Source organism: Rhinoderma darwinii, chromosome 1 (genome assembly GCF_050947455.1).
Source record: "Rhinoderma darwinii isolate aRhiDar2 chromosome 1, aRhiDar2.hap1, whole genome shotgun sequence".
Taxonomy (NCBI): Eukaryota; Metazoa; Chordata; class Amphibia; order Anura; family Rhinodermatidae; genus Rhinoderma; species Rhinoderma darwinii.
This window is the reverse complement of record NC_134687.1, coordinates 422,756,401-422,780,792: the sequence shown is the minus strand read 5'-3', so window position 1 is coordinate 422,780,792 and position 24,392 is coordinate 422,756,401. Positions and strand designations below refer to the sequence as shown.

At 42.1% G+C, this 24,392-nt stretch overlaps 1 protein-coding gene across 4 annotated transcripts in view; it reads right to left on the bottom strand.

The window, feature by feature from the left end:
- Window positions 1-9,283, bottom strand: part of LOC142743034 (acyl-CoA dehydrogenase family member 11-like) — a 98,421-nt gene extending 89,138 nt beyond the window's left edge. The window contains exon 1 of one of the 4 annotated variants that reach the window (XM_075853425.1): window positions 9,131-9,283. In XM_075853425.1, the coding sequence (XP_075709540.1) occupies window positions 9,131-9,268 (138 nt within the window). In that variant the 5' untranslated portion in view covers window positions 9,269-9,283. The other 3 variants (XM_075853408.1, XM_075853399.1, XM_075853415.1) reach the window with 3 other exon arrangements.
- Between the last annotated feature and the right edge of the window lie 15,109 nt (window positions 9,284-24,392).

Here is a 24,392-nt window from a genome sequence, read left to right as displayed (position 1 = left end):
CAAAACTGCCTTTACAAAAAACAAGATCCCACAAAAGGGAAAGGCAGCGGCACCCTCCTAGAGCCAAGGATTGACACTTTCTTTAATTTCTGCTTGGTAAAGAGAACTTTCACCCAATGATGCCCCAACTTAAGGCACCCTCATAAACTTCTTGCACTCACTATGCATTATCAACTCAGCGCCAGTGCAATCAGCAGCGACAGAAAAAATCTCTGTGGCCTCGGGAGCCACACATTGGTGTCCTACATCAACTTACATGGTACTCTTCCCATGATACTCACTCCTTTCGCATAAACAGAAAACTCTATTTTGTCCTGTGTCTAGCCATCAGCACATGATTACCTCCATCAGAGGATGACAGAGACAAGATGGTTAACAGGCTGGACTAGGTATGGAAGCTCTTTAAGTTGCAAGCTAATGTGATAACACTAACCTGCAGGCTGGATCAAATTGAGCAATTCAATTGTACCACCAACTACCATTCTTTGAAAGGTACTGTTCAAGGACATTCTAAACAGCTATTGAGTTATTGTTGGATGATACTGATCAAAACAAAATCTCACCATAGCAATATAACTACTAGCGGACCGCCTGAACTCCCTCAACACATGTAGTGCCTACTTTAGTGAATCTCAGAAATGTGACCATGAAGAACAGCAAAAAGGCAAAATGACTGCAGCGTTCAATATGAAAAAGTATTCCATGTTATTGGTCACCCGTGAGCTACATTTTGGCTATAGATAAGGCCATTTCAAGCATGCTTACCAATAAAATGTAATAGTTTTTCATATTAGATGCTGTTAGGAAAGTTTTATAAATTTATGTATCGGAAACTAAAATGTGTATTGAGCTATACAAGTTTCTCTGCAAAGGTTTTTCTGCTGACAAAGTGTTTAATATGTTATCAAGTAGCGGAGGGTGGGCACATTAAGTATATGACGGATCAGCTTAATACTTGTAAATATTGGGGTGTATGATAGAAAACATTAAGAAATGAAACTTTTTACTAATGTATTAACATGGAGAATGATGACGTGTCTTGTGGGAGAACAGAAGTTACTGATTTTATTGTGTGAGTTACCAGACAGGGAGTCACAGGAATTCCATCTGTTCAACTAACCATTGTATATAATAAATTAACCTTTATCTTTACCGCATTATATTATATAGACATGTGCCAGTGATATTGTATTTTTAGTCTCTCTATCTTCTGGTGTGCATACGTCATATTGGCTATATAAACTGCTGTAATTAATGATTTGATGTCCAATCTCCATAGGAAAACTTTGGTTTATATTACAGATTGCAGAATATATCTAATATTGAAAAATATGTAATATTGTTATGCTAACTGTATGTTTGCTGTTTGAATGGACGGAAGTATATGGTATAGTCCCTCTGTGTTTTATAGAGTTATCCACCAGAATCTGGGTCTAAGGTGAGACACTTTATTATAAACTCTGTGTGTGAAGTGGCGGGTAACCACTCCTGTCTACGAATCTGGACAGCACTCTTGAACGTCCACGTTGCGACTATTAGGAGTGAGTTAGCGAGTTAACAATTGAGAAAAGTAAGATAGAAGTGTATGTATGACTCGTTTTGTATACATAAGTTCTGCATCGTTTCTGGGGGTTATAAGCGTTTTCTACTATACTTCTATGTTGTGTTCTCTTGTGATGTCCAGGAAGGTAAGACAGAGCTGAAAAAGTCACTGCCCTCCAGCAGCTCTGCCCAAGAGGCAGAAGTCATGGCACTTGCAGAAGCATGTAAGTTTGGCACAGGTAAAAGGGTGAATGTCTATACAGACTCGAGGTACACCTTTGGAGTCGCACACGATTATGACACAATATGGTGAGCAAGAGGCTTTATCCCCTGAGCCGGTTGTATAGAATATACCCCCTGACACTGCCCCACACAGTATATTTTCCACATAGTGCTCCCCACACAGCATATGCCGCATAGTTGCACCCACACAGTATAATTCCCCTATAGTTGCCCTCCACACACAGTATAATTCCCCTATAGTTGCCCTCCACACACAGTATAATGCCCCTATAGTTGCCCTCCACACAGTATAATGCCCCCATAGTTGCACCCACACAGCCCCAATAGTTGCTGATAAAAATAATCATATACATACTCACCTAACCCCATTCCAATGATGAGTGGAAAAGATCCCTCTGCTCCTCAGGTCTGTGCAGCTCGGTGCAGACAAGCGCGATGATGTCACTGCCTCACATCCAGCAATACATAGTGAATGATAGAGCAGGGACTTTACGTCTCCCTGCTCTACCATTGGATTCAACGGTATCTGCGTCCTGAAGATGCAGATACAGTTTAAACCGGGAGAAAATAATTCATAAAACCAAAATTTGCAACATGACGTTGATTAATTGCTCTGAATTTTGATTTCGATTTGCCCAGCCCTACCTGCAGTTTTGATACAGATTTTCATCATCAAATTACGCAGCGTGTGCATGTAGCTTTAGAGCCTGTTCACATCAGCGCTGGCTTCCGTTCATAATTTCCATCAGAGGAAGAGATGAATGGAAAGCCAAATAGAAACTATCGCTTCCGTTTGCATTACCATTAACTTCAATGGTATTTTTTTTTCAGTTGGTTTCAGTTTGTCCCTGTTCCGCTAGGTTTTTGTTGTTTTTCATGGAAACAATAGCGTAGTCGACAGCACTATTGTTTCTGTGAAAAAAAACGGAAACCTAGCAGAATGGAGGCAAACTGGAAAGAACAAAAAGAAAAAAAAATACTATTGAAATCAAAGGTAATGCAAACGGAGGCGATAGTTTCCGTTTTGCTTTCCGTTCATCTGACAGAAAGGTTGAGCAGAACAGATCAACGGAAAGACAACGCAGATGTGAATGGGCCCTTAGACTTCTGTTTCTGCTCTTATGAAATTCCATATTACATGGCAGTTCTGTGTTGAAAATAAGTTCTAGGATTATCAGGGGTCAAATTAAAGGGGTTGTCCACTTTCTGAAAACTGATGACCTCTCCACCGGATAGGTCATCAGTATATGATCGGTACGCGTCCGACATCCGGACCCTGCACCGATCCGCAACTCCGGCTGCCTCCGTGTACCAGAAGTTTGGAACGGGATGCAGTAGTTGGAGCCGAAAGCAGATTGCTCTGACTACTGCATAGCGTTTGTTCGGCAGAACTGCAGCTCTGCTCCTATTCACTTGAATAGGAGCAGAGCTGCAATACTGCAGCTCGGCCGCTATTCTTTGACCAGAGCCATCTGCTTCCGGCAACATCGTCCGGAGGCAGCCGGAGTTGCAGATCGATGCAGGGTATGGGTGTCGGACACGCACCTACATATACTGATGACCTATCCAGTGTCAGAAAGTGGAAAACCCCTTTAAAACGCTAGGAGTCCCTGCCTCGCTGCAGGACAACTGTCCCGTACTGTAATCATGTTTTCAGTACGGGACAGTAGTTCCACAGAGAGGCAGGGACTCCTAGCATCGTACATAACTATGATGCTAGGAGCCCGGCTCCCTGCAGTGTGTTCGGTCCGGGACTTGCGGCCGAAATACGTTCCGTCCATTACGGACGTAATGTGCTTGTGTGAATCCAGCCTAACATTATAAGGCTGTGTTCACACGACCTATTTTCAGACGTAATGGAGGCTTTTTACGCCTCGAATTACGCCTGAAAAGACGGCTCCAATACGTCGGCAAACATCTGCCCATTGCTTGCAATGGGTCTTACGATGTTCTGTGCAGACGAGCTGTCATTTTACGCTTCCCTGTCAAAAAACGGAGCGTAAAAAGACGCTCCGTAAAAAGTAGTAGAATGTCACTTCTTGAGGCGTTTTTTGGAGCTGATTTTCCATTGAACACTTTGAAAAACGCCTCAAAAAACATCTGAAAAGAAGCTCCAAATTTCATTCTCCGCTTCAAAAACGCCTGAAAATCAGAGGCTATTTTCTCTGAAATCAGCGCCGTATTTTTCAGACGTTTTTTGTTACGCGTGTGAACATACCCTTACAGCTCTGCTGCCTAACTAATCTCTTTCTCTATAATAGTTTTATCAGGGGACTGTCTTTTCTCTGCTAAAGGGAGTTTTGGTAGATCTGTGTGTAGCATGGAAATCTTACATCATCTGGATTACAGTCAAAGAATGTTAATGAAAATAGGTTATTGCTAGGTTCTCATCTTCTAATTATACAATATCTGGAATGTGGAAAGTTGAGGAAAGTAACAAGTACAGTGAACAAACACTGTCATGTCAAGGAAAATGTAGGCAGAGCCTGGGAAATAACCCCTTATTGAACGTCATGAAGACACAACAAGCACTGACTAAGACAACTAATAGGATCTATAAGAAAATAAAATGACATAGGCTGATACTCCAATAGCAATGAGTATTTGGAAAATTCCACTTATTTAGTCCAATAACAAGATACATGTTCTATATTTAAAGCGGATCTGTCATGGAAATATTCTAAGGGCAGAATATGGTCATGACAGGCGCAACTAGTCATTATTCCAAACAGTACAAAAAAAAAATATTCTGCCATTCATACCCTATATGGACAGAAGTATGTGGACACCCCTCCTATCTATTTAGTTCAGGTGCTTCAGCCACAACCATTGCAAACAGGTGCATAAAAGCAAGCAAACAGCGATGCAATCTCTGTAGACAAACATTGGTAGTTGTATGGGTTGTATTGAAGAGTGAGGTGATTTAGGATGCCCTGACATAGGATGCCACAAGTCAGTTCCTGAATTTTGTAAAACCCTAAGGTCCAGTTCACACACAGTTTTTTTGGCGCTAAATTTGACGCGGAAATCGCCCCCGTTGATTTCAATGAGAGGCACGTCCTTTCTTGTCGCGGTTTCGCTTTTGACTTCAAATTTAAATCAATGGGAGGCAGAAAAAACCTGCAGCGCTCGTTTCCGAGTGTCTTTCACAGCGTTAGTTGCCAGCGGTCATCAATGGCCGTGGGCAAAAGAAGACGCAGAAAAACGGAAAACACAAAAGCGCAGGCAGATTTTTTTCTGCCTGCAACAAACTGTGTGAACTAGGCCTAAGTTTTATTATTGTGAAGTAGAAGCATCTAGCAGTGACAACAGTTCAGCCTCAAATAGGTAGGCCATGTAAACACAAAGAGTGGGACTACCAAGTGCTGAAGTGCATGGCATGTAAAAATCAACTATTCTCTGTTGCATCACTCACTAAAGAGTCCTTAACTGCCTCTGGAAGTGATATCAGCACAAAAACTGTGTGTCGCTAGATTCACAAAGTTTTGTTTCCACGGTCGAACAACTGCAGACAAGCTTAAGATCACTATACGCAATACCAAGCGTGGTCTGGAGTAGGGATGAACGATGCATCGAAACTTCGATACCGTTTCGATACTCTGCATCCCTAAACGGTTCGATACCGTTGTTTCATGCATTTCGAAACTGAGCTGTGCCGCCGCACAGCTCAGTATTGTAACACATGAATGTATGAGAGCGGGGCTGCGGCCATGTAATACAGTCATTGCCCTGCTCCGGAGTCCTGACAAGTGCGCGCGGTCAGGATGATGTGATGCGGACAGACCTGCACTAATGAGCGGCGGCACTGAAAACAGAAACCTGAACCGCCGCTCATTAGTGCAGCGCCAGCTGCATCTCCTCATGCTGACTGCGCGCACACTTCCTGTCAGGAGCGGGGCAATGACTGTATTACACAGCCGCAGCCCCGCTGGCGGAGATGAGAGAAACCTCTCATCTCCGCCGTTATTCCCGTGAATGCTGCGATCACAGCGGACTGCAGCATTCAGGGGAAAATGAGAAGGGGGATGCCCCTTGGATCGCGTCACCGGCAATTCCTGTGACGCGATTGAGGGACATACCATATATGAGCAGACAGCCCAGGGTCCATTGAAGGACTCCAGGGCTGTCTTACCATATTTCCTGTTGTTAGGGCATTCTTAGGTATGTCTTAACAACTGCCTGTGTCATCATCGCACCTCACATCAGAAAATGGAAGAACTTTTTTTTTATTACTGTTGGCAAAGTATCGAATTGGTATAGAAATCGCAATACTACATGAAGCATCGGTATCGAAGTCAAAATTCTGGTATCGTGACATCCCTAGTGTGGAGTGGTGTAAAGCACCTAAAGCTGGGTTCACACGGCCTATTTTCAGACGTAAACGAGGCGTATAATGCCTCGTTTTACGTCTGAAAATATGGCAAGAGCAGGTAAGTTATGTTCGTGTTATGAGAGAGCGAGAGAGCGAGAGAGAGAGAGAGAGAGATTTGCAGCATAAAGCAATGAGTTTGCTTTACCACATTGCAATGCTGCAATTTTAGGAATTGCTCCCTCTAGTGACCAGCACATGGAAATGTTATACATTAGAATCTAATTTATAATATTTCCTGACTTGTGAAATTTTTAAAAATATTTAAACAATGTTTCATCACTTAAATACTAATTAACTAACAGGAAAAAAATAATTTTTTTAGCGACACATTCCCTTTAAACTGGAAAGTTGAAATAAGCATGTGGAGAAATATCTCAAATCTTAAACCTAGCGGTATTATTATAGTAATGTAGTATTATAGTAATATAATGTTATAGTAGTTCAAATAACTAATTGATTAATAATAATTTTGTATTCTATCAAATTTGAAAGTAATGCGTCCCGTCAACTTCCCATTTTTTCTATCTGTGGCCCACTTACCCGACCGAGTTTGAGACCCCTGCCCTAGAGCATCCTTCACACACACACTTTTTTTCAGCGGTTTTAAATACTTGTAAAAAACCAGCAAATTTCAAATTATTATGTATTTTATTTTTTTGGGGGGTATTTTATAACATTTTACTCACGCATTTTTTTCTGGTATTATTCAAATCCTATAGAGATGCCATACCCACAGCATTCTGCGTTTTGAAAAAAATAAATACCACTGACTTGGGTCTAATCGTCCAGCCCTAATCAAAATCACGATTAATGGAACATGTAACCTAGATTACGATTATTTAGGTCACACCTCTTTTTACATGCCACACCTCCTATTTGCATGCTACACCATTGAATATATATTCCCTGAGCCTGCTGTATATTACTGTATATAATAAACCCCCTCAAGCTTTCCCCCGCACAGCATAATGCCCCACAGTGCTCTCAACACAGTATAATACCCTCATAGTGCCCTCCACACAGTATAATGCGCTTAGAATGCCCCCTACCCAGTATAATACCCCATAGCTGCCCTCCATAGTACAATGCCCCCACAGCTGCCCTCCACACAGTATAAAGCCCCCATAGCTGCCCCCTCACAGTATAATTCAAGATGTTCAGTCACAGTTTCAGCTGGCCTTTCCGGTATTTTTAACAGCAAGAACAGCTATTCTTGCCCTCAAAAATACTGGAGCCCCAACAAACCCCATAGATGTCAACAAGGTCTGTAAGCATGCGTCATTATCCGTTGGAAATTGGTTCCCATAGCTATTATGGCTCGGTTAGAAATAGTAGCCAAGAAGCTAGTGTGAACAGAGTCTACCAGGTATCGTTAAAGGGGTTGTCCAGCATTAGAAAAACATGGCTTTCTTCCAGAAATTGTGACACCCCTGTCCACAGGTTGTGTGTGGTATTGCAGCTCGGCTCCATTGAAGTTAATGGAGCTGTGCTGCAATACCACACAAAACCTGTGGGCAGGTGTGGCACTGTTTTTGGAAGAATGCTGCCATGTTTTTCTAAAACTGGAAAAGCTTTTCAAGTCTTCATTCACATCTGCATCTGGGGTTTCCGTTGTACTGCTCCGTCCCAGAAGCAGAACAAAAAAAAACTGAAGTGCCTGATCTGTCACACGACAGACACCAACTATTTTGTACTGGCTCCTAACATAGCCTAAGGCTACGTTCAGACTTGCATTGTGGTCTACGTTCATAACTGAAGCCACAACGATCTACTGCATCTTGTAGAAATAAGGATAGGAACAGCACCACCGTCACTTTATATGCAGATGTCAGGGTATGTTCACACGGCTTATCAAAATACCTCTGAAATTACAGAGCTGTTTTCGCCTGAAAACAGCTCCTGATTTTCAGACATTTTTGTAACTACTCGCGTTTTTCACGGCGTATTTTACGGACGTTATTAGAGCTGTTTTTCAATGGAGTTAATGAAAAACGGCTCCAAAAAACATCCCAAGAAGTGACATGCACTTCTTTGACGAGGGCGTCTTTTTACGCGCCGTCTTTTGACAGCGACATGTAAAGTTACACCTCGTAGGAACAGAACATCGTAAAACCCATTGAAAGCAATGGGCAGATGTTTGTAGGCGTAATGGAGCCGTTTTTTCAGGCGTAAAACGCCCGAATTACGTCTGAAAAAAGTGTGTGCGAACATACCCTAAGAACGCAACAGGCCGTCTTTTTGGGCCCACTCAAGAAAGAAGCAATGACGTCAGCATTCGAAAAAAGAAAATCTTTTTATTGTCGCAGTACAGACAGCAGCAGAGTTTTAGCTCAGAGCGAGCCTTCTTCTGCATCTGTCATGCAATGGATGCCACTGACAACCAACAGACCCCGCTGACTTACAACAGCATTGGGACCCCGTCGTTTTGACAGGAAGAATAGCGCGGCTATACCACACGTCAAATCTGACAGAATTTTTTGTAACGGAGCCTCTGAATTAAACGTGGACAGAGCCTAATATAATGAGATCTGTCAGGCCTACCCATTTTTGCCAGGTAGAATATAAACTTTAATATGGAAACCTGAAGGAACAGAACCTGTACTAGTGTGAACAGGGGCTAATATAGCATATAAATGCTCAGGTTTGTGTGAGGACTATGTAAACAATAACCATGCAAAATATCATAATTCCAGTCTCCATTCCTTACCTACAGTAAACGCAACAAACAATCTTCACACTTTTATCATTGTATGGGTGACCTATTTCAGTTGCATGCAAGAAACAACAGCACACATTATATGGCAGGCCTTGGTATAGTACTTCGGGCAACGCCTACAGGTCATAAATTGCAGTACGTTACACACCGAAACCAAAGGCCGCCAAAAACAACACCTGTCAACCTAAGGCTCTGCTTCATCTGCCTCGCTCTACACCCTGCGCCCCGTTCTTACTCCCGCGCCCCTGCCGAGTTACCCTTTTATAGTACACGACATCGAAGGTCTTCACTTGAACTCTGCAAAGACAGGTAAACAGGTCACGTGATCGGCTATTGGGCGTCTCACTGCTTATTAGGGAGGAGTTGTATTGGTCTTGGTGGATGCGTGACGTCATCGCCAGAACGGCGTAGGTGTTGGGAGAACTCTGCTCCTTGAGATTGGATTGGAGCGATTTAGGCGGGAAGCAGAAGGCGAGGAAATCGTAAATGCTAGTTTGGAGTGACAGGTGTCACCGCCATAAGTGCCTCATCTACAGGTACCACAAAGGTGCCTCATTCACAAAAGCCCGCATAAATGCTCCCCACCCAGAAGTGCCCCGTAAGTGCATTGGCCACAGATGCCCCTATGAAAACTATGTCTATCTCTTGTTTTACCAGAGCCTTGTGTGTTTATGGGGTCCTGCTGTGCACAAGTGAGGTAATGCTGGTAGTAGTGGGGAGGTTGTTCCTCTTTACCTTAGTGGTGATGCAATGAACGATGCTGAGGTTGGTTTCTTATTCGTCCAGTTTCTTATTCAGGGTTTAAGTTGGTTTCTTATTCACATTTTCAGTATTTTAGTTTTTTTTAAGAATATCTTAAAGGGAAAACTTATATTAATAATAAAATATGTTGCACTGAGCTGCCAGAGGTGAAAACACGTTAAAGAGGCTCTGTCACCAGATTTTGCAACCCCTATCTGCTATTGCAGCAGATAGGCGCTGCAATGTAGATTACAGTAACGTTTTTATTTTTAAAAAACGAGCATTTTTGGCCAAGTTATGACCATTTTTGTAATTATGCAAATGAGGCTTGCAAAAGTCCAAGTGGGTGTGTTTAAAAGTAAAAGTCCAAGTGGGCGTGTATTATGTGCGTACATCGGGGCGTTTTTAATACTTTTACTAGCTGGGCGCTCTGAAGAGAAGTAACATCCTCTTCTCTTCAGAACGCCCAGCTTCTGACAGTGCAGATCTGTGACGTCACTCACAGGTCCTGCATCGTGACGGCCACATCGGCACCAGAGGCTACAGTTGATTCTGCAGCAGCATCGGCATTTGCAGGTAAGTCGATGTAGCTACTTACCTGCAAACGCTGATGCTGCTGCAGAATCAACTGTAGCCTCTGGTGCCGATGTGGCCGTCACGATGCAGGACCTGTGAGTGACGTCACAGATCTGCACTGTCAGAAGCTGGGCGTTCTGAAGAGAAGAGGATGTTACTTCTCTTCAGAGCGCCCAGCTAGTAAAAGTATTAAAAACGCCCCGATGTACGCACATAATACACGCCCACTTGGACTTTTGCAAGCCTCATTTGCATAATTACAAAAATGGTCATAACTTGGCCAAAAATGCTCGTTTTTTAAAAATAAAAACGTTACTGTAATCTACATTGCAGCGCCTATCTGCTGCACTAGCAGATAGGGGTTGCAAAATCTGGTGGCAGAGCCTCTTTAAGGCCTCGTTCACACTGAGTTTTTTTTACAGGAGGAAAATTGTGCCTCAAAATTCCGTTTGGGATTTTGAGGCAGATTTTGGCCTTCCTGCACGTCGTTTGCCGCGATTCTCACTGCGTTTTTCGCTCGAGCCCATTGAGTGCTACGGGCACAAAAACTGCGAAATACGCTTTCTCTGCCTCCCATTGATGTCAATGGGAGGTCAGAGTCGTAAACGCACGAAGATAGGGCATGTACCTTCCTTCTCCTGCGAGGCGGTTTTACCGCTCGCGGGAGAAAACCGCCCCCGCCTCCCATTGAAATCAATGGGAGGCATTTTCGGACGGTTTTTGACGAGTTTTGCGGAGCGGTTTCCATGGCAAAAAGCTCGTCAAAATACTCTGTGAACAGGGCCTAAAACAGCCTAAAAACAAAAAGCTGGCACAAAAAAACGGCATCAAAGTGGGCACTTCAAAGTGATTTATAGGGTTAAAAGACTTTGGGCCACTCATTTCACACTGCCAACATACAGAAAATAATTTGCCGCATAAAATTCAGTAGAGCTCAGCCTGGCCTGAACAGGTTCTGGACATAGAAGCTGGCATCAAAGTGGGTAGACGGACACTTTTTCCAGATTTGAATAAGTAACTGGTATTTTTAAAGGGTTAAAAGACTTTAAGACACATTTCACACTGCCAACATACAGAATGGAATGCCCTGCATGAAGGCTGGCATCAAAGTGGGCAAATTGACAATTTTTCCAGATTTGAATAAGTAACTGATGTTTTTGAAGGGTTAAATTACTTTGGGCCACACATTTCGCACTGCCAACATACAGAGAGGAATGCTCCTCATCAAAATCAGTTGAGATCAGCCTGGCCCGAACAGGTTCTGGGCATGAAAGTGGACAAATTCAAAATTTTTCCAGATTTGAATAAGTAACTGATGTTTTTGATGGGTTAATTGTCTTTGGGTCACCCATGTCACACTGCCAACATACAGAGAGGAATGTCCCGCATCAAAATCAGTAAATTTCAGCCTGGCCCGAACAGGTTCTGGGAATAAAAGCTGCCATCAAGGTGGGTAAATTGACAATTTTTTACAGATTTGAATAAGTAACTGATGTTTTTGATGGGTTAAATAACTTTGGGACACTCATTTCACTGAGAATATACAGAGAGGAATGTGCCGCATCAAAATCAGTAGAGTTCAGTCTGGCCCGAACAGGTTCTGGGCATGAAAGCTGGCATCAAAGTGGGAAAATGTACACTTTTTCCAGATTTGAATATGTAACTGATGTTTTTAAAGGGTTAAATGACTTTGGGCCACACATTTCACACTGCCAACATACAGAGAGGAATACCCTGCATCAAAATCAGTCTGAGGGCTCGTTTACACGAGCGTGATATACGTCCGTGCAACGCGCGTGATTTTCACGCGTGTCACACGGACCTATGTTAGTCTATGGGGCCGTGCAGACAGTACGTGATTTTTGTGCAATGTGAGACCGTTGCAAATAAACTTACGACATGTCCTATATTTGTGCGTTGTTCGCGCATCACGCACCCATAGAAGTTAATGGGTGCATGAAAATCACGCATGCCTCACGGAAGCACTTCCGTGTGACGCGCGTGATTCGCGCAACAGCTGTCAAACGAATGAAAACAGAAAAGCACCACGTGCTTTTCTGTTTACAAACATCCAAACTGAGTGTCATAATGATAACGGCTGTTAAGTGCCTTTTGTGCACGCAAAACGCGGCGTTTTTTGCGTGTGCAAAACGCACACGCTCGTGTAAACCAGGCCTAAATCAACCTGGACCGAACATGTTCTGGGCATGAAAGCTGGTATCAAATTGGGTAGGCGGACACTTTTTCCAGATTTAAATAAGTAACTGATGTTTTTTGAAAGGTTAAATGACTTTGGGCTACACGTTTCACACTGCCAACATACAGAGAGAAATGGCCCGCATCGAAATCAGTTGAAATTAGCCTTGCCCGAACAGGTTCTGGGCATGAAAGCTGGCATCAAAGTGGGTAGATGGACACTTTTTCCAGATTTAAATAAGTAACTGGTATTTTTAAAGGGTTAAAGGAACAGTGTCACCAAATTATTTTTTTTTATATCAGTTTTATGTTAGGGTTTTATTAAAAACGTTTATATTTATTTGTGTGTTACTTTTTTCTATTTTTACACTTTTTCTTCCCTATGGGGGCTGCCATTTTTTTTTCCATTTCTGTATGTGTCGATTAACGACACATACAGACATGGAATACGGCAGCTCCAGTCCCATAGGGACTGCGAACGGGGCCCGTTCCATCCACTTTGGTGTACGCCGTGTGTGTGGGAACTGCGCATGCGCCGCTCCCACACAGTCCGATTTGAAATGTCCGGCGCCATTTTCCTGTGGACCGGAAGTCGCGGCCGGACAGTAAGATTACTACTTCCGGTCGCGGCTTCCGGACTTGTGCACATGGAGCAGCGGCAGCAGACGGAGCGAACGGACCGGAGGGAGCGGCGGCGAATGGAGCAGGTAAGTGATTTCTATGTATGTTCGTGTTTCAGTGTGTTTTACTAGTGTATGTAAACCTTCTACACTGTGTGTTAGCTCAAAAAATGGCGACACACAGTGTAGGAGGTTAGACCGTTCAAACCCCTCGTTTCTCCCGGCATTAGCCAGGATAAAGGAGGGGGGGATTCTGAGAGCTCACTAGAGCGAGGGATTTTTTCCCAATTTTGCAGCATAAAGCAATGTGGTTGCTTTACCACATGCAATGCTGCAATTTTGGGAAGTGCTCCATCTAGTGACCAGTGCTGGGAAATATTATAAATTGAATCCAATTTATAATATTTCCTGACTCGTGAAAAAAAAAAAAAAAATTAGAACAATGTTTAATCACCTACACACTAATTGTTTAACTAAAAAAAAAAAAAACATGTTTTGCTGGCAACACATTCCCTTTAAAGTACTTTGGGCCACTCGTTTCATGCTGCCTACATACAGAGAGGAATGCCCCACATAAAATTTCACACTGACAACATACAGAGAGGAATGCTCCACGTCAAAACCAGTAGTGTTCAGCCTGGCCCGAACAGGTTCTGGGCATGAAAACTGGCATCAAAGGTGGTAGATGGACACTTTTTCCAGATTTCAATAGGTAACAGGTATTTTTAAAGGGTTTAATGACTTTGGGCCACTGATCTCACACTACCAACATATAGAGAGTAATGCCTCGTATCAAAATCAGTTGGGATCAGCCTGGCCCGAACAGGTTTTGGGAATAAAAGCTAGCATGAAAGTGTGAAATTGTACATAGTAACTGATATTTTTGAGGGTTAAATGACTTTGGGCAACACATTTCACACTGCCAACATACAGAGAGGAATGTCCCGCATCAAAATAAGTCGAAATCAGGCTGGTCCGAACATGTTCGGGGCATGAAAGCTGGCATCAAAGTGGGTAGACGGACACTTTTTCCAGATTTAAATAAGTAACTGGTATTTTTAAAGGATTAAAGGAACAGTGTCATCACAAATATTTTATTTATATGTTAAAGATGTTAGTGCCTTAATATAAACGTTTATTTTCATTTGTGTGTTTGTGTTTTACTGTTTCTTTTTTTCACACTTTTTCTTCCCTATGGGGGCTGCCATTTTTTGTTCCATTTCTGTGTGTGTCGATTAACGACACACACAGACATGGAATACGGCAGCCACAGTCCCATAGGGACTGCGAACGGCTCCCGTCCCATTGACTGCCGTGTACGGCGTCTGTGTGGGAACTGCGCATGCGCCGCTCCCACACAGTCCTATTCGAAATTGGCGCCGTCCGGCGCCATTTTCCTGTGGACCGGAAGTCGCGGCCGGACAGTAATATTACTACTTCCGGTCGCGGCTTCCGGACAAGTGCACATGGAACAGCGGCAGCAAAGGGAGCGGACGGGCCGCGGCGGCAGGAGCAGGTAAGCGATTTCAATGTATGTTAGTGTTTGTGTGTGTTTACTACTGCATGTAAACCTACTACACTGTGGGTTACCTCAAAAAATGGCGACACACAGTGTAGGAGGTTAAACCTTTCAAACCCCTCGTTTATCCCGGCACTAGCCAGGATAAAGGAGGGGGGGATGCTGAGCGCTCACTAGAGCGATAGCTTTTAACCCAATGTTGCAATGCTGCAATTTTGGGAACTAGCTCCAAACAGCTCCATCTAGTGACCAAAAATGGGTAGTATTATAAATTTGAAAAAATTTATAATATTTCCTGACTCGCGAAAAAAATAAAAAAAATTTGAACAATGTTTTATCACCCACACACTAAATGTTTAAATTTTAAAAAAAAAACATGTTTTTGGGGCGACACCATGCCTTTAAAGTACTTTGGGCCACTCGTTTCACGCTGCCTACACACAGAGAGGAATGCCCCACATAAAAATCAGTTGAAATCCGCTTGGCCTGAACAGGTTCTGGGCATGACAGCTGGCATCAAAGTGGGCAAATTGACTATTTTTACAGATTTGAATAAGTAACTGATGTTTTTGATGGGTTAAAGAGGCTCTGTCACCAGATTTTGCAGCCCCTATCTGCTATTGCAGCAGATAGGCGCTGCAATGTAGATTACAGTAACGTTTTTATTTTTAAAAAACGAGCATTTTTGGCCAAGTTATGACCATTTTCGTATTTATGCAAATGAGGCTTGCAAAAGTACAACTGGGCGTGTTGAAAAGTAAAAGTACAACTGGGCGTGTATTATGTGCGTACATCTGGGCGTGTTTACTACTTTTACTAGCTGGGCGTTGTGTATAGAAGTGTCATCCACTTCTCTTCACAACGCCCAGCTTCTGGCAGTGCAGACACAGCCGTGTTCTCCAGAGATCACGCTGTGACGTCACTCACAGGTCCTGCATCGTGTCGGCACCAGAGGCTACAGATGATTCTGCAGCAGCATCGGCGTTTGCAGGCAAGTCGATGTAGCTACTTACCTGCAAATGCTGATGCTGCTGCAGAATCAACTGTAGCCTCTGGTGCCGACACGATGCAGGACCTGTGAGTGACGTCACAGATCTGCACTGCCAGAAGCTGGGCGTTCTGAAGAGAAGTGGATGATACTTCTCATCAGAGCGCCCAGCTAGTAAAAGTAGTAAACACGCCCCGATGTACAAACAGAATACACGCCCAGTTGTACTTTTACTTTTCAACACGCCCAGTTGTACTTTTGCAAGCCTCATTTGCATAAATACGAAAATGGTCATAACTTGGCCAAAAATGCTCGTTTTTTAAAAATAAAAACGTTACTGTAATCTACATTGCAGCGCCTATCTGCTGCAATAGCAGATAGGGGTTGCAAAATCTGGTGACAGAGCCTCTTTAAATGACTTTGGGCCACTGATCTCACACTGCCAACAAACAGAGAGGAATTCCCTGCATCAAATTCAGTAGAGTTCAGCCTGGCCTGTACAGCTTCTGGGCGTGAAAGCTGGCATCAAAGTGGGTAGACGGACACTTTTTCCAGATTTAAATAAGTAACTGATGTTTTTTGAAAGGTTAAATGACTTTGGGCTACACGTTTCACACTGCCAACATACAGAGAGAAATGGCCCGCATCGAAATCAGTTGAAATTAGCCTGTTTTGGGCATAAAAGCTGGCATGAAAGTGTGAAATTGTAAATTTTTACAGATTTGAATGAGTAACTGGTTATCCCAATAGTTTGTTTTTAATTTTTTATATAAGGTGCTGTGTTGCATTTTTCAAGGAGTTTATTGTATAAAGGCCCTTTTACACTGGGCGATTATCGATAAATGTGTAAACAGGGCAGCGATCAGCAGATGAACGAGCAAACGCTCGATCATCTGTTGATAGTATCGTTTTAAAAAAAGTTAAATATTATCGTTGTCGGCAGCACATCTCCCTATGTAAACAGGGCTCTGTTCAAGCGTTCTGTCAGAGCTTTCCGTCAGAACGGAACCCTGACTGAAACAAACGGAAACCATAGGTTTCCGTTTGCATCACCGTTGATTTCAATGGTAACGGGTCCGGTGCAAATGGTTTCCGCTTCTCTCTGTTGTGCAAGGGTTCCGTCGTTTTGATGAAAACAGTACTGTAGTCTACTGCGCTATTCATTCCGTCAAAATGACAACCCTTGCACAACGGAGACAAACGTAAACCATTGGCACCGGATCCTTCACCATTAAAATCAATAGTGATGCAAACGGAAACCTATGGTTTCCGTTTGTTTCAGTCAAGGTTCCGTTCACGGGTTCCCCTGACGGAAAGGTCCGACGGAACGCCTGAACGGAGCCCTGTGAACGAAGCCTTAGCATTTTGGTGTTTGTTTTGTTAAAATCGGTTCAGCCGTTCCAGATATATAAGCCCCATTAGTTATATGCAGCCACGGGGACGGTAACAATATTCTTTCTCCTGGGGCGGTATTTCTGTGTGCAGATAGAGAATATTGCTACCACCCCATGGCTAGTATAGCCTAACACCAAAATGCTAGAATATTTTTTATATATATATATATATATATATATATATGTGTGTGTGTGTGTATATACCAAATATGAGATATGGCATTTGGTTACTTAAAGAGGCTCTGTCACCAGATTTTGCAACCCCTATCTGCTATTGCAGCAGATAGGCGCTGCAATGTAGATTACAGTAACGTTTTTATTTTTAAAAAACGAGCATTTTTGGCCAAGTTATGACCATTTTTGTAATTATGCAAATGAGGCTTGCAAAAGTCCAAGTGGGTGTGTTTAAAAGTAAAAGTCCAAGTGGGCGTGTATTATGTGCGTACATCGGGGCGTTTTTAATACTTTTACTAGCTGGGCGCTGTGAAGAGAAGTAACATCCTCTTCTCTTCAGAACGCCCAGCTTCTGGCAGTGCAGATCTGTGACGTCACTCACAGGTCCTGCATCGTGTCGGCCACATCGGCACCAGAGGCTACAGTTGATTCTGCAGCAGCATCAGCATTTGCAGGTAAGTAGCTACATCGACTTACCTGCAAATGCCGATGCTGCTGCAGAATCATCTGTAGCCTCTGGTGCCGACACGATGCAGGACCTGTGAGTGACGTCACAGATCTGCACTGCCAGAAGCTGGGCGTTCTGAAGAGAAGTGGATGACACTTCTATACACAACGCCCAGCTAGTAAAAGTAGTAAACACGCCCCGATGTACGCACATAATACACGCCCAGTTGTACTTTTACTTTTCAACACGCCCAGTTGTACTTTTGCAAGCCTCATTTGCATAAATACGAAAATGGTCATAACTTGGCCAAAAATGCTCGTTTTTTTAAAATAAAAACGTTACTGTAATCTACATTGCAGCGCCGATCTACTGCAATAGCAGATAGGGGTTGCAAAATCTGGTGACAGAGCCTCTTTAACCCCTTTCAGGACCGACCTCATTTTGGCCTTCAGGAATTAGAGAATTTATGTGGTAATAACTCTGGAATGCTTTTGCCTATCCAAGCGATTCTGAGATTGTTTTCTCGTGACATATTGTACTTTGTTAGTGGAAAAATTTGGTCAATAAATTCATTGCTTATTTGTGAAAACACCAAAATGTGCAAAAATTTATGATTTTTCTCATTTTAAATGTATCTGCTTGTAAAACAGATGGTAATACCACACAAAATAGTTACTAGTTAACATCCCCCATATGTCTACTTTATGTTTGCATCGTTTTTTGAACATTATTTTATTTTTCTAGGACATTACAAGGCTTAGAACTTTAGCAGCAATTTCTCACATTTTCAAGAAAATTTCAAAAGGCTATCTTTCAAGGACCAGTTCAGTCCTGAAGTGGCTTTTAGGGCCTTATGTACTAGATAGACCCCATAAATCACCCCACATTAAAAACTGCACCCCTCAAAGTATTAAAAACAGCAGTCAGAAAGTTTATTAACCCATTAGGCGTTTCACAGGAATTAAAGCAAAGTAGAGGGGAAATTTACAAATTTATTTTTTTTTGCTGAAATTCATTTGTAATATATTTTCCCCTGTAAGGCTGTGTTCACACGTATTTTTTTGATGCGGAAAACGCTCCAAAAAACGACCCAAAATGACTCCCATTGATTTCAATGGGAGACGGAGGCTTTTTTTTACCGCGAGTAAAAAAAACGCATCGCGGCAAAAAGAAGGGACATGACCCATCTTGATGCGGTTTCCGCGTCCAAAACCGCATTGAAATCAATGGGGACACGTCAAAAAACACCTCGAACTAGTGAGGTGTTTTCTGACGAGTATATTGCCGAGTGTTTTGGAGGAGTTTTTTGCAGGAGTCGTCTCCTGCTGCTAGTCCAGCCCAGAAAGGGGCTGTCATTTCCTGTCTGCTCGTGGAGGCTGAGAAACATCGTGGACAGAACTCAGGGATACAGAAAACCGAAGTCCTGCATCCAAATACAAGTAAGTGCAATTGCTCCTATGTTCCATACATGCTATACATGTATGGAGCTGTGCATTTTTTTTTTAAATATTTTTTTTTAAAAAAAAATTTTCTTTAATTTTGTTATGCAGTTGTTCATGTATGTCATCTCTTTTTTTTTTTTAGCATTTCAGGAACAGAAATGACGACAGCAGAGGTGTACCACCGAATGGACATTGATGTTGGGAAATTGATTCAAGAAGTAAGTATACTTTTTTTTTTTTTAATGTGGGCCTGTTCACATCAGCGTGGTTTCCGCTGAGGGGTTCCGTCGGTGCTTTCAGTCAGGGGAACCCCTCAACGGAAAGGCAAGTGTGAAGTAAGTTCCGTTTGCATCACCATTCATTTCAATGGTGACAGATCCGTTGACAGAAGGATGTCATGCATGTGAAAACCTCGGCAAAAACAGCCTGAAAAACCGCCTCAAAAACCACGTCAAAAACCACATCAAACATGAAAACCTCCAGGGTCAGTTTTTACAGGCGGAATTTTCCTCCTGCAAAAAACTCCGTGTGAACACAGCCTTACACAGAAGGTTTTACCAGAGAAACGCAACTCAATATTTATTGCCCAGATTCTGCAGTTTTTAGAAATATCCCCACATGTGGCTCTAGTGTGGTAATGGACTGAAACAGGGGCCTCAGAAGCAAAGGAGCACCTAGTGGATTTTGGGGCCTCCTTTTTTAGAATATATTTTAGGCACCATGTCAGGTTTGAAGAGGTCTTGTGGGGCCAAAACAGTGGAAATCCCCCAAAAGTGACACGGTTTTGGAAACTACACACCTCAAGGAATTTATCTAGGGGTATAGTTAACATCTTGACCCCACAGGTCTTTTGCTAGATTTATTGGAGTTTGTCTGTGAAAGGGAAAATCTACTTTTTTTCGAAAAAAAATAATTATATTTGCAAGGATTAAAGAATAAAAAGCACCCCGAAACTTGTAAATCTACTTCTCCAGATTACGGCAAAACTCCATATGTGGTAATAAACTGCTGTTTGGACCCACGGCAGAGCTCAGAAGGGAAGGAGCGCCATTTGGATTTTGGAGCGTAGATTTTGCTGGATTGGTTTTCAGTGCCATGTCGCGTTTGCAACACCTTGGAGGGACCAAAACAGTGAAAACCCCCCAAAAGTGACTCCATTTTGGAGACCACACCCCTCAAGGAATTTTTCTAGGGCTATAGTTAGCATTTTGACCCAACAGGTTTTTTTGCTGAATTTAGTGGAATTAGACAGTAAAAATGAAAATCTACTTTTTTCTGAAATAACATAGAAATGTTTAATTTTTACAATGAATAAAGGAGAAAAAGCACCCCAAAATTTGTAAAGCAATTTGTCCTGATTACAGCAATACGCCATATGTGGTAAACTGCTGTTTGGACCCACAGCAGGACTCAGAAGGGAAGGAACAATATTTGGCTTTTGGAGCTCAAATTTAGCTGGAATAGTTTTTGGGTGTCATGTTGCATTTGCAAATCCATTGAGGTACCAAAACATTGGAAACACCCCAAAACTGACCCCATTTGGGAAACTACACCCCTTAAAGAGACTCTGTCATCACATTATAAGTGCTCTGTCTCCTACATAAGGAGATCGGCGCTATAATGTAGGTGACAGTAATGCTTTTTATTTAAGAAAACAATCTATTTTGACAACGTTAGGAGCGATTTTTGTTTATGCTAATGAGCTTTCTTAGTGCCCAAGTGGGCGTATTTTTACTTTCGACCAAGTGGGCGTTGTACAGAGGAGTGCATGACGCTGACCAATCGGCATCATGCACGCCTCCATTAATTTACACTGCACTAGCGATATAGTTATATCACTATGTGCAGCCTCATACACAAGCCCTAACATTACTACAGTGTCCTGATAATGATTACGGTGACACTGCAAACTGAAAATAAAATTCTTTGCAGGCTGACATTGGAAAAAGCTGCGATTCCTCCATTGTTTTTTGGGTTTCGTTTTTACGGCTTTCACCGTGCGGTAAAAACAACAACTTAAATTTTTTCGGAGACTTAATACGATTACGGTGATACCAAATTTATACGTTTTTTTTTTTTTTATATTTTACTAGTTTTACAAAGTAAAAACTGTTTGTTAAAAAAATAAAACGTTTTGTTTCACCATATTCCGGGAGGCATCACTTTTTTTATTTTTTAGTCGATTGAGCGGTGTGGGGGCTTATTTTTTGCGGGACGAGTTGTAATTTTTATTGGTACCATTTTCTTTTTTACACACAACTTTTGAATCACTTTTTATTTTATTTTTTTTATTTTTTAAACAGCAATTTTTGCATTTTAAATTCTTTATTTTTTACGGCGTTCCCAGTTAGAGTTAAATAATGATATATTGTAATAATTCGGACTTTTACAGATGCAGTGATACCAATTTTGTTTATATTTTACATTACTTTAGAGGAAACATGGGAAAGGGGAATTTTTTGGACTTTAAATATATTATGTATTTTTTTCACTAATAATAATTTTTTTTACTTTTTTATTTTTTTTGTACACATTTTATTAGTCCCCCTAGGGGACTGGAACGAGCAATCATTAGATCGCTGGTAAAAATGTAATTTTTAAAGGCTCCTGTAACAGCGCGATCGCTGTTCCTGTCCGTTAGTCCTGGGTGTCAGCTATAATACACAGCAATTTTGTACGTTTTTCCATCGTCGCGTTCAAAGATCTATAACTTTTTTATTTTTGTGTCGATATAACTGTATAAGGACTTTTTTTTTTGCGGGACAAGTTGTATTTTATAATCGCACCATTATGGGGTACATATAATTTATTGATTAACTTTTTTAGTGGGGTACTGGAAAAAAAACTGAAATGTAACTTTTTTTTTTTGCGTCTTAATTTTATACCGTTTACCGTGTGGTAAAAATAATATAATAACTTTATTCAGCGGGTCGTTACGATTGTGGTGATACCAAATTTATATGGATTTTATTATGTTTTCCTACTTTTACACACTAAAAACTAATTTTTTTCAAAATTATTTGCTTTTGTGCCGCCATATTTTAAGAGCCATAACTTTTTTATTTTTTGACCGATGCAGCTGTATGAGGGTTTTTTTTGCGGGACGTCTTGTAGTTTTTATTGGTACCATTTTGGAGTAGATGCGACGGTTTGATCACTTTTTATCAAATGCTTTTGAAGGCAGGATGAACAGAAAACAGCAATTCTAGCGTTGTTATTTATAATATTTTTTACGGCGTTCACCGTGCGGGTTAAATAATGTAATCATTTATAGTTGGGTTCGTTACGGACGCAGCGATACCAAATATGAGTAACTTTTTTAACTTTTTTTCATAAAGTATTTTGTAAGGGGAAAAAGTGGGGGGGTTTATTTTTTTTTAACTTGGGACATTTATTTATTTATTTCAAACTTTTATTTAACTTTTTTTTAACTTTTATTTTTAGTCCCACTGTGCAAACATTTGATTGCTATGAGGGTATGTTCACACGCAGTGTTTTCAGGCTTAATTCGGGAGTTTTACGCCTCGAATTACGCCTGAAAAAACGCCCCTAATACGCCTACAAACATCTGCCCATTGCTTTCAATGGGAATTACGATGTTCTGTTCTCACGAGCCTTTATTTTACTAGTCGCTGTCAAAATACGGCGCGTAAAATGACGGCTCGTCAAAAGAAGTGCAGGACACTTCTTGGGACGTTTTTAGAGGCGTTTTTCATTGACTCCGTTGAAAAACCGCTCCAAAAACGGCCGTAAAAAACGCAGTGAAAAACGTGAGTTGTTAAAAAAACTTCTGAAAATCAGGAGCTGTTTTCGCCTGAAAACAGCTCCGTATTTTCAGATGTTTTTGGTCACTGCGTATGAACATACCCTTATATTGCAGTGTATTATTGCCAGTCAGTGTAAAACTCTGGCATGGCCTAACAGGCAATCACTAAAGGCAGACCTGGGGGCCTTTGTTAGGCCCCCAGGTTGCCATAGAACCCATCGGCACCCCGCGATGCACGCAGGGATGCCAGTGGGATGAGAGAGTGAGCCCCCTCCCTCTAAAATCACTCACATGTGGCGCTCGCTATTGAGCGCCGCATCTGAGGGGCTAAATATGATTGGAGAACACTGCTAGTGGTCTCCGATCGTTGCCCTGAAGCCCGAGGCTGTTAGCAACAGCACGGGCTTCAGGAGATTCCCGCACGATGCAGGGAAAGTTCTACTGAAGTGCTGACGTGAAAAGGCGGCGCTTCAGAAGAACTACCCTGAACAGCCGACGTAAAAACACTATACGCCGGTCGTTAAGGGGTTAATATACTTGAAACAACAAAAACACTGAAAACGCGAATAAGAAATAACAAACCAACTTCAGCCCTGAATAAGAAACTGGACGAATAAGAAACCAACTTCAACATCGTGTTGAGTATAAGGCCTGGTTTACATAAGCGTCCGATTCCGTTCATGGGTTCCGTTAGACCTTTCCGTTCGAAGGCACCCATGAATGGAAAGACAAACAGAAACCATAGCTTTCATTTGCATTACCATTGATTTCAATAATAATGCTTTTGTTGCAAATGGTTTCCGTTTGTCTCCATTCCGTAAGGTTTTCTTTCTTTTTTTTTTGTGGAAACAATAGCGTAGTCTATTGTTTCCACTAAAAAAAACTGAAATCATACGGAACGGAAAGGTCGAACGGAACACGGCGCTGGTTTGAACGAGGCCTAAAATGCAAAACCATTTCCCAGGGCCAGATTGAGGCTACCTACAGTATGGAGCAGTTTATTTATGATGAGGGCTACCGTCCCTGCAACTAACAAGGGGCCCTCCATGACAAAGCTTCTAAGTATTTGAAACCTACAACCTATTATAAACTGTGCCCCAAGAATTAGAAGCCCAAATGAATGGGATGTTAAAACAAAGTCTATAAACAGAATGTTAAACCCTAAGGCTATGTTCACACGGCAGCATCCAATGCTCCTGAAATTACGGAGCTGTTTATAGGCGAAAACAGCTCCTGAATTTCAGACATAATTGCTCGTGCTCGCGTTTTTTGCGGCATCAATTACGGACGTAATTGGAGCTGTTTTTCAATGGAGTCAATGAAAACCGGCTCCAATTACGTCTCAAGAAGTGACATGCACTTCTTTGACACGGGCGTCTTTTTACGCGTAAAAAAAAAAAGCCTGTGTGCACAGAACATCGTAACCCCATTGATTTCAATGGGCAGATGTTTGGAGCTGTATTTTCGGACGTAATTCGAGGCATAAAACGCCCGAATTACGTCCGTAAATAGGGCATGTGAACATACCCTAACCCCTTCGTGACATCCACCATATATGTACGGCGGGAGTCGGATGAGAAAATATTGAGCGGGCTGAACCCGCTCTATATGGTCGGTTGTATGATAAAGCTGACAACTCAATGTAATGGCCAAGA